Source organism: Cannabis sativa, chromosome X, assembly GCF_029168945.1.
Source record: "Cannabis sativa cultivar Pink pepper isolate KNU-18-1 chromosome X, ASM2916894v1, whole genome shotgun sequence".
Lineage (NCBI taxonomy): Eukaryota > Viridiplantae > Streptophyta > Magnoliopsida > Rosales > Cannabaceae > Cannabis > Cannabis sativa.
The window spans coordinates 19,488,354-19,498,972 of NC_083610.1; the positions used below are offsets into that span (position 1 = coordinate 19,488,354).

Sequence of the window (10,619 nt, forward strand, 5' to 3'; positions counted from 1 at the left end):
TTACGGCAAAAGTCCCCAAAAAGTTCACGTTGATACAGATTAGTCCCTAAGGTCTAAAAATAGCGGCAATAGTCCTCAAGGTCACACTTTTTATTTGTCCGTTGGTCTCCAAGTTAACAGATTCGTTAAATCCAATTCAAATGCCACGTGTCGAAATATCATTGGTGGGTGTTTATTATTTTAATTTAAAAAAATAAAAATAAAAATAAATAAATAATTTAAAATTAATTTCTTTTTTTTTCTTTTCTTTTTTTTTCTTTTTTTTTTTCCTTTTTTTTTTCTTTCTCTTTCTTCTTCGTCTTTTCTTCTTCTCACTGCCAGAAACCCACAACCCCCAACCCCAAACCATCGATTCCAGCCCACCTACTCGCCTACTCCCACCTACTCGCCTCCGTCAACTCCCTCGCCTCCCGTCTCCGCTTACCCCTCGCCTTCACCTCTTCGTCACTACCCAGAATATTTGGGATATACGCACCGCCCTCAGCGGAGTACGTGGCGTCGCATCGGCCGTGCTGAGGTGCGGCGAAGCTTTTCTCCCTCTTGACCCCTCATGGCCCAAGGCTAGGGTTCTCTCCTCCATGGCTTCTTCGAGTGTCGATTTTGTTATTGCGAGTAAGTCTCCTTTTGGTTTCGAGTCCGAGTCGAGTTGGCTGGAGGAGTCCGCCACCTGTTCTATGCTGCGGTTTTCTTTAGAAGAGGGCTGGAATCGAGGGCTGGAATCGATGGTTTGGGGTTAGGGGTTGTGGGTTTCTGGCAGTGAGAAGAAGAAAAGACGAAGAAGACAGACGAAGAAGAAAGAGAAAGAAAAAAAAAAGAAAAAGAAAAAGAAAAAAAAAGAAAAGAAAAAGAAAAAAAGAAATTAATTTTAAATTATTTATTTATTTTTATTTTTATTTTTTTAAATTAAAATAATAAACACCCACCAATGATATTTCGACACGTGGCATTTGAATTGGATTTAACGAATCTGTTAACTTGGAGACCAACGGACAAATAAAAAGTGTGACCTTGAGGATTATTGCCGCTATTTTTGGACCTTGGGGACTAATCTGTATCAACGTGAACTTTTTGGGGACTTTTGCCGCAAATTTCCCTATATAATACAAACTAAAAAGTTAAAAAAAAAAAATTAAAGGTGCAAAATCGGATTGGTTAGGTTGGTTGGTCCAACCCGCCCAATTAACAGAGTGGGCGGTTTATTATTTTTTCGGATTATTTGTTTGTAAATTTTATCGGTTTTTTCGATTTGATATGGGCGGCTTATTCAGTTTGGGGGATTTACAAATTTTTTTTGTACAGGTTCAACTGGCGCAGAATCATCTATCCCAACCCCTAATTATTTTTTTTTATCATTTCATCCCAATCTCGACACCATTGTCACCAGTGTTAAGGTCAACAGCTTCTCTTCGCCTATCACTGAAGTAATCTTTCTGGTTATCGTTACAAATTTCGTTATTTATATACACATTTGATTTGTTAGTGCCTGCCAATATACCAAAAATAATAAAAGAAAATTGGGTTTAATGTTTGTAGAGTCTGGGTCTGTTTGAAATCCAGTCGATCTCTTCTCAAGCATCAGCTCCTTAAAGATAAACTCATCAAGTATCACAAATGGTTTCACTGCAGAATAGTTTAAACTGATGAGATTTTTTGGGAGGGGTGTATGAGATTTTCTGGTTTGATTGATATTGTGGCTGATATTTGATGTACTCATTCTCTAACTTGATATATTACAAATACTGATATCATGTATGGTAATAATCCACTCTTAAGTATTCAATTTGAGTGGATTTGGTGTTTTTATTTTCGTCGATTTTATTTGTAGAAGTACTTGTAATATTTAGAAATCGAATATGCAATGTCTTTTGGTTTGGTGTCTGTGATGAGTATTCACTCTAGTAGTCTCACCCTCTCTCTCTCTCTCTCTCTCTCTCATTTCAGAACAAACAAAAATGGCACAGAAGACATTTGGATGGGCAGCTAGAGATACTTCTGGCATTCTCTCACCCTTCTAATTTTCCAGAAGGTTACTAATTAGTTACTACTTATTATTACTTGATATTCCTCTGTTTCCTTTTCTTTTTTGAGTACATATATATATAATATAGTATAGCTACGTTTTAGTATGTGTATGGTTTTGATGATGAGTTGAGGGTGAACTGAAATCATATTGTTCTTCTTACATATAAATATTCAAATGAAACTTGTCTACATACATTTTGCTAGTTTGTTTAGTTCCAAATCATCTTATCTGATTATACTTGGCTAAAATTATATAATGTTTTCTTGAGATTGTATGTTGAGCTTTAATAATTTTCCTTCATTTTCTGTTGATCCTTTAGTAATGACAGAATAAAATGAACTATTGAAGATGTATTCTTTTTCATATTTTAATTACTATTTGACTATTAGCAATAATTTATTTATTGTTCTATCAATTTCAGGAAACATTGTTGAATTTAGTAGGAGACAGTGAATTTTTCAACACTAACCATTTAGTTTTAGGAGGAATGTAAATGATATTAGTTAAGTTTTTAGTTAAGTCAGTTAAGCTCTTTAACTGTCTTCTAACTAATCGATCTGTTAGTTAGTTTGTTGTGAATAGAGCTTTGTTCAATCAAGAAACTCTCTTCGATTCCTTTTCTTCTTCATAGTTCATACTGTTTTTTTTTTCTTCTAATAAACAAAATAAGTGCTCTATAACAAAGATCTGAGCTATGTCAAACTCAAAATTCTTGTTCAATAATGGCGTTCTCTCTCACTCCACCCACATCCCTCCCTTATCAACCTTCCTCGAAACCCATCCAGGTAAACTCTTTCTCTCTGTGTGTGTGTATTTTGTTCCATTTCAACAATGAACACGAAACTCCCTTTCTCCCCAAGGTGCCTACACGACTACTCGTTCTCACAACGATGGTGCCTGCGTATTGTTCTGGGAAAGACATTTGAGAAGACTCTCTCAATCTGTACGGATACTTTTGGATTCGCATCCGCAGCTTCTGTTCGAGGCTAAAAGATTTTCGAAAGACTCGTCGCCTCATTTCTCGACGATCTCTGGGACATGGGAATCGGAAATTCGTGGTCTCATTAATGATTCTGTAAGAAAAGTTGTGCCGATTGCGCTCAAGGAGAGGAGTGAGGGTGAGGAACTTTCAATTACGACTTTAGTAACTGGAAATTTCGAGAAACTGATTCAGACTCAGAGTGAGTATGAGAAGGAGAATGTGAGACGTGAAAGTGTGGTAGATGTTTTTGATGTCCTTGTATATATCGGAGATTTTGTGCCTCCTGTGTTTGGCATCCGAGAAAATGGTTCTCATTTGGCTGTGGTTGGTCCTGGGAGGGATGTTGCGTCTGCGAAGTACTCGGATTGGGTGAGGTAGATTTCTCAATTCCCATCTTCAATGCGAAAGTAACATGTTTTGTGTTATTTTGGGTTTGTCCTTTTTTAGTTTTAGCATTAATTATGTTCACAACACTCATCAAACAATGTACACACATGAATAGAAAAGGAAACACTACACTATGCTTCAGTTTCTTTACGTCTCATTATTTATGGAGTAGTAATATAAATTTTCAATTAAGACCCTTATATTGCTTTGACAGTTTACTCTCATATGGGAATTGTGGTGTTTTCTTTACAGGGTGAGAAAATCTCTGGAGAAGTTGAAACCTCCCTTGGCAACTGATCTTTTGTTGTCAAATGACGGCAATCGGTTACTTGAAGGCAGTGTTACTAATTTCTTTGTTGTTTGTCGCAAGGTGAAGAATGATCAAGTTGTAAGATTTTCTGGCTGTGTTAAGCTTCAATGAACTTTGATTTATAGTATCGAGTTATCTACTAGCAGGCCTTTTAATGGAGTAATGGAAGAACTTTATTAGTGACACCATTTCATTGTTTTTTTTTCCTATCAGACTGTTGACTTTATGGATAAAAGAATTGAATCTTAGAGTTATTTGTGTTTATACCAAGTGTGTAGGTTATGCCTTTCCACTTGTTTCATTTTGTGCATGACATTCAGTGTAAAGGTTTTTTCAGGACAAAGATGGTGCTGAAGGAACGTCCTTTGACGAGAAAGAAAGTATAGATTGTTTTGAAGTTCAAACAGCACCTATTGGCGATGGTGTCCTTCCAGGAGTTATTCGGCAACTAGTCATTGAGTAAGTATCTAACTGGTTCTAACCCATGATTCTACTGCCAATTTCACTATTTATTAACTGGTTCTTAATCGCAATAATGAAAGTATCTAGGATTGGGAGAAGATAGTCAATAAAGGGAATACAATAGTGTATATAGGAGAGTAAGAAGAATTAGAGCCTTATGGAGAGAATTAGCTTGTAATTGACAAGTTGTTCCAATGTTTCTTCAATATTCTCTGTATAGTATCAAACATCAAATCTGTCTAGTTCTCCTATTGACTTCCAAGTCTCTATTTTCTCTGCGATTTTGCCTCTTTTTGTTGATATTCAGTTAAGATCCTAGTCGGGGCAGAACACAACAATATCCAATTTGTTGATCTATTAAGTTTACTGCATTTGACATCCTTTACTTATTTAGGGTATGCTTAACCAAAGGCATCCCCTTTCGAGAAGTAGCACCAATGTGGTCGGAGCATGAGATTTGGGAAGAAGCATTCCTCACAAGTAAAATTGTTATACTTTTTTGTCATTCATTCGTATGTATTTTACACTAGCTCTAGTTCTTCGTGCTGAGAAATAGATGATAGACTGACCTAATAGCATTCAATATAATCATTTTCCATTGCAGATAGCTTGAGACTTCTCCAACATGTAGAGACAGTTTCTATTCCAGACTCGTGGGATTCACTCAATTCAAAATCTTGGAAGGACATATCATGGAATAAAAAGCAATTTGAGGTTTCCAAATTCCTTTCATTTGTACATGATGAATCCTTATATTGACTTGATCCCAAAAATATTTGATTTTTTCCCACTAGTAATTACTCTTTTTTAATGCTTGATTATGAGCAGCGAAGTCCTGGAATTATCACTAGACTGATCCAGGTAAATTACTGTTTCTTCGTTATTGTAGTCTTTTTTAAAACAAGTTTATATATTGCCCTCTATAATGTATCGTGAATATACTTCTCAATTCCATTGAAACTATTTGTTAAAAGATTTGATGTTCAAGTCCCTCCTGGGTATTTTCTGGTCCCCAAATATTGTAGTGTTAGGTGCAGATCCTAGTGTTATCTTTTTTCCATGTCATACAATACTCAGTTTCTTATGTTTTGACATGTTTTTTTTCATTCTCTTCAATGATCTAATGGAGCAGAAAGAGGTAATTGAGAAGGCAAATCTTGAAGGGTACTCATTCAGTGAGGCTGCATGAAAAAGTGAAAGGGCTGCTGTTTAATTTGTATTTTATGACAACAATGTTGCCTTATATAATTTAACTTGTATTTTGCCTGTTAGTAAAATCTTCCATTTGACCATTTTGAAGCTTAGATGAAATGCACTTCAAACTCTAGACTCACAGACACAGTGTGAAGATGGTGTCAAAATTGTGTGTAAAGTTTCTTTCTAGAATGTAGATCATACATGATTCTGTTCGGTTAAGTTTTTACTTTTACTTATAGTTCAAAGTATAAGGTTTAACTTATTTTTATCGTTTGGATAACTATTATATGAAGATTATTTTTAATGAAAAGTGTTTTTCAAAGTGTTTAGATATTATTATTAAAAGATCTTTTATGAGTAAATTAAGAATTCTAGGATTTCGAGAGCCTGATTCTCTCCCAAAACAGTTACAAATTAAGCCAAATTCTTCACACCCTTTCTTTTACTATTCATTTCTATATATAATACCAATACTCTCAATACAATTATACTTATGCCCTTTTATTTAATATTCTAATATCCCAAGGCCCAACAATATTGGCCGCTTAAAATTCACCTTATTTTCAAGGTGAAGAACAACAATGTTTGCCCAAATTACCCTTTTGCGAGAAAGCATTAGAACAAAAACTTTGGCCATCGTCCTTTGTCGAAAATCCAACGAGTAGCTGCGGTACTTCCTGTCTGCTCGTATCTTGAATTTGAAGGTATAACTTGTGTTCGTCCTCTATTAAAGAACCAAGCCAACAAGTGCATTCGTTAAGCTGCTGTCATGACATGTCCATAAGGAGTGCTAATGAAGACTTGTAACTCATACTCAAGATTAGAAGCTGAAATCGAAAACGAGCTCATTTGTCCTTGGTCAAAAACCCACAAGCAACCTGCCTCTCGATGCGAAATTGAGGAATGAGAGATTCTCGTCATTCAACGTGAAACAATAATTCTCACTACTGAAATGTAAGTTGAAGCCAACTATAATTCTTTAGCTCTTTCAAATACTCTTAAAAACACCATTTGTGGCTCCTGGTAGTTATGACTATCAATACCCTTGCCGAAAAAGTCACCTTGACCTCAAGGTGAGATTGAGGAATTTGCTCTTGATTTATAGGTATCACTGTAGTACATCAGCAAAGTCGCCCAGCCAAATCCTCTCCCACGGCATGTAATACTTGTTGAACCTCCAATAGAGAGCCCACAAAGAAAGGTGCATATAGGCATGTAAACTTTGCTCTAGAGGGCAAATATTATAGTCACACAAACCATCAAGTCCTTTAAACCCATGTTGTGTAATCATGTCACCCGAGACTGAACTTAATTGTTTAAATTGTTTGATTCTATAGCCATTCTCAATAAAAGATAGCCCTACATATCACCAATTAACCATATAGAAAATAAAAAATTATCAATAGATGGCTCTATTCCATTCACAATACTTGGTAGTATCAATTAATACTTCTCAACTTTGCTCTTGGTAATATTTCCCTAAAATATCAAAATACCTAGTAGTATCAATAGGTGGCCTTTTATGTTTTTAAGAAAATAAAAATTTGAGAACCAATTTGTCAAAAAATAAAATTATCAAAACTAATATATTTTGAGATACAGTGGTGATCCAATTGGTAGTTGACGTTGATATTTAACTAACACTTTAAATTTACAAAGAAAAATAAATTTAAAAAGTAATTCTGCTAAAAAAAATAAAAAAGTTAAGTACGTGTCTAAATATTAAAATATTAAACAAAATTCGCGACCAATTTTTCTATTAAAATTAAAAAATTAAATAATTAATACTCATATTATTTTAAAAAATATATTAAAAATATCAAAATTTAAAGTTTAGTATACTTTTATGACTTAATTATCATTCAATAAAATACAACCAAACACTTAGTTTACTAAAAAAAATTAAAACCAAGTTACCAAAATTTATATAATTTAAAAAAAATACGGTACCAATAAGCCAAAGAGAAAAAGGTAACAACTTTCTTAGTACTCTTACTAGGAAGATCAAAAGGATTGTATTTTTTTTCTTCTTCAAAACCATTATCGTTTTAAGGAAGAATCAATACAGAGTTAAAGCTTTCTCTTGCAATACAACACAAAAATTGAATGAAGGGCAAAAAAATGAAAATGAAGGAAAATTTTGGGGTAAGAGGAGGGAGAGAATTAGTTATTTAGATGACACAATAAATAGGCTTATACTGGATCTGTTGTATGACTTCATGTAAGAAAGTAGGTTCACAGGTTTGAGTGTTTGGGTTATGTCTGTGATGCTAAGATTAGCCTTGTCTACCAATTCAAGAAAATAATTGAATGTGTCAATAGTGCGAATAACAGAAGCTATGAGGGCCACTGGACCTTTCCTCCATAGACCAAGATTGCCTTGTGTTTCTCCCATTGAAGAGCCTTGGCAGTTGTTAACCTCCTCCTCCTCAGAATATGATTTTTTTGTGTGGTTTAAAAGAGTTGCAACTACTCGAACAAGATGTGGGAGACATACAGGGTCATATATAACATCTGCAGCCAAAATTATGTCAGGCTTAAAGCTTTGAAGTTGTTCCTTTGTTGCAGATTCCCATGGAAGATGAATGCACTTTACCTTGTTTTGGTTCAACTGGTTCAACTCCAAATTAACTTTCATGTTTGCTAGAGTCAAAACATCACCATCACTTAATAGCACCTCAGAAGCTTTTACATGGGAAAGAGTAATGCCAACCAAACCCACTCCTGAGCCAACCTCAAAACAAGATTTATTACAAAACAATTCAGGATAGGAAAGTATACACTCTGATAAATAAAGACTTGAAGGCCAAACTGAACACCCAGTATCCCCTTCAAGCATGTTAAGAGAACATTGGAGCTGTATCAGCAATTTCCTCCACTTTGGATAGCCATCAGGAAAAAGAAATGAGATGCATTTGTTGACCCTTTTAGTTTCTCCCATAGAAACTTCATCCTTTAATGAAGTCATATAAAAAGCATATTGTTCATATATTTCATCTAAAACACTGCAGCAGTTCTTCTCAGCTTCACTAATAAGCTTCTTCAAAAAATTCTTCAAATAAGGTGCATGAAATTTTCCTTCAACTTTGCTTATGCAATGACTCCAAATGAATCTCTGTACTCTTTCTGAAACCGACCCTTCATCGCAAACCCGAGCTAATTCGATCAGAGAGTCTGAGGGTTCCATGGCAAGAAAAGCTGAGAACAGGTACAAACATGGAGATGAAGCTGGATTGAGTTCTTCATCCGCCATTTCTGGTTTGCTCTCTGTTTTTTTTTTATACAAGAAGCTTGTTGCAACTAATTTACACAAGAAACTTGATAGCCCATATTCATTTCAAATTTTATTTATAAAGATCCGATTTTTTCCTATACTGAATTTCTTCCCAATAACATTAACTCCTTAAAACTAGCTTCCAATAAAATCTTAGCAACAAAAGAACTAATGGGAGTGAGGAGGCCTGTTGTGGTGGATGATTCCTGTAATGGAGTATGGAGAGAATTAGTACTAATAATTCACTGCATCAACAACAACAACCTTATACATCTCATTCTTATTTGTAAAACAACAAAAATATAAACTTTACTACTCAAGTCTCAATATATGTAAAAAAAATAAAGATGTTAGCTTTGACCAAACATCTTGTCTTCATCAAATACTCTTATTTTAACTCCTTAAGCACAGATAAGAAGTCATGAATTTGGGGATAGAAAAAAATCAAAATTTGAAGCCATAAAAAAATGAAAGAGCTTTAAATATCTACGAAAGATAACCTCAAGGGGGAGGGTGGTAGAACAGAGAGTAGAGAGGCTTTTCCGGCACCGGTGATGGTGAGTACGAGAGCGTCGAGTGTCGATATGGTGGGTTTAGGGTTAGGGGTGACGAAGAGAAAAGAAGAAGAAGAAGTGAACTTATTAGATTTTATGGCATGTTTACTAATAAGTAATGGGCATCAATAGTAAGGTAATCATTCCCTTACATTTGTTTACTTGCATTATTAAAATTAGGAAAGGGAGAAGTTGATTAAATAAGGGAGAAAAGAAAGGGAGAACTTCTCCCACCAATTTTATAAGGAATGCCATTAAGCCAGAATTGGATTTTTATTATTTTTATTTTATTTTTTAATATTAAATATATAATGACAATTTTGTCCTTTAAAATATGTCTTGCAAAATAACTACCATATAATATAGTTTAACTCAAAAGGGCAATTTAGTCAATTTAAGCATTCCGATTACGTTTCCTAATAAAGTAAACAAGATAAATCACAACTATTCCATTTCTAAAAAAATTTAGTAAACAACATATTACAAATATTGATTCCGATTATTTTTCATTTATTCCGTTACATTTCTCCATTAATTTATTCCGATTCTGATTACTGTATAGTAAACGTGCCATTAAGTTACTGTTACAAAAATTTCTGAATACAATTAACATTATTATTACTATAAATAATTAATAATTAATAATAAAAATAAATAAATAAATTAAGGCTAATTAGCAATTTTTTCCCCGAACTTTGAAATGTACTAAATCATATTCCTGAATTTTTTTGGCCGTTAAAAATTTCCCATGAACTATTAAGATTGTTAGATTTAAGGACCTTTGTTTAATTTTAGAAAGACCTTTGTTTAATTTTAATAAAAAAATTCTAACATTGATGAAAATTCAAGCGGCGTGATTTAGTACATATCAAAGTTTGAAGACCATGATTTGGTAGATATCAAAGTCTGGGGAGCATGGTTTAGTACATAAACAATCACTGATACAGTAAAATTGAATGAAATTAGACAGAAATCCTTAAATCTAACAATTTCAATAGTTCAGGGGAATTTTTAACGGCCTAGAAAATTCAAAGGGCATGATTTGGTATATGTCAAAGTTTGGGAAAAAAATTATTAATTAGCCATAAATTAAGGATGACTTGCGTCTCACACGAGCCTGGGGACACATTATTGCTAAGTGAAAGTTACATAGATTTTATAAAAAAGTTGGCATTTATAGGTGTGTCACTCTTTTATGATATTTTTTCACGTTTGAATTTTTTTATTGTATTTAATATGCCATATTTTTATAGGAAATTTTCATAAATATAGGAATTGAGAATATAATTTATTTTTTATGGCTTAAATAAATAACACTATAAGGTTATGAGTTTTTTATGCTATACTTTTGTAAAAAAAAAAATAGAAATTCCATATTTGTAAAACAATAATAAGTTTTATCGGAAAAATCACCGGTACCGGAAAAGTTA

The 10,619-nt window shown here is 33.7% G+C and overlaps 2 protein-coding genes across 16 annotated transcripts; one reads left to right on the forward strand and one right to left on the reverse strand.

Annotated features, from left to right (window-relative positions):
* The first annotated feature begins 1,235 nt into the window (after positions 1 to 1,235).
* Positions 1,236 to 5,580, forward strand: LOC115703045 (uncharacterized). Of its 14 annotated transcripts, none has more exons than XM_030630531.2 (11): positions 1,240 to 1,421; positions 1,534 to 1,754; positions 1,942 to 2,026; positions 2,445 to 2,808; positions 2,884 to 3,379; positions 3,645 to 3,780; positions 4,040 to 4,161; positions 4,559 to 4,644; positions 4,769 to 4,878; positions 4,993 to 5,025; positions 5,297 to 5,580. In XM_030630531.2, the coding sequence occupies exons 4-11, from the start codon at positions 2,718 to 2,720 to the stop codon at positions 5,351 to 5,353; spliced, it is 1,131 nt and encodes a 376-aa protein (XP_030486391.2). In that variant the 5' UTR covers positions 1,240 to 1,421; positions 1,534 to 1,754; positions 1,942 to 2,026; positions 2,445 to 2,717; the 3' UTR covers positions 5,354 to 5,580. The 14 variants fall into 14 exon arrangements, 12 of the variants coding, with proteins under 12 accessions (XP_060961355.1, XP_030486393.2, XP_060961352.1 ...); XM_061105368.1 differs by having other exon boundaries at positions 1,534 to 1,749; XM_030630532.2 differs by having other exon boundaries at positions 1,534 to 1,706.
* Positions 5,581 to 7,278: 1,698 nt separating this feature from the next.
* Positions 7,279 to 9,302, reverse strand: LOC115703046 (uncharacterized). 2 transcript variants are annotated; one of them, XM_061105373.1, is made up of 2 exons: positions 9,136 to 9,302; positions 7,279 to 8,841 (listed from the first exon to the last, which is right to left on the reverse strand). In XM_061105373.1, exon 2 carries the CDS (start codon positions 8,612 to 8,614, stop codon positions 7,529 to 7,531), a length of 1,086 nt encoding a protein of 361 aa, XP_060961356.1. In that variant the 5' UTR covers positions 8,615 to 8,841; positions 9,136 to 9,302; the 3' UTR covers positions 7,279 to 7,528. The 2 variants fall into 2 exon arrangements, with proteins under 2 accessions (XP_060961356.1, XP_060961357.1); XM_061105374.1 differs by having other exon boundaries at positions 7,279 to 8,880.
* Between the last annotated feature and the right edge of the window lie 1,317 nt (positions 9,303 to 10,619).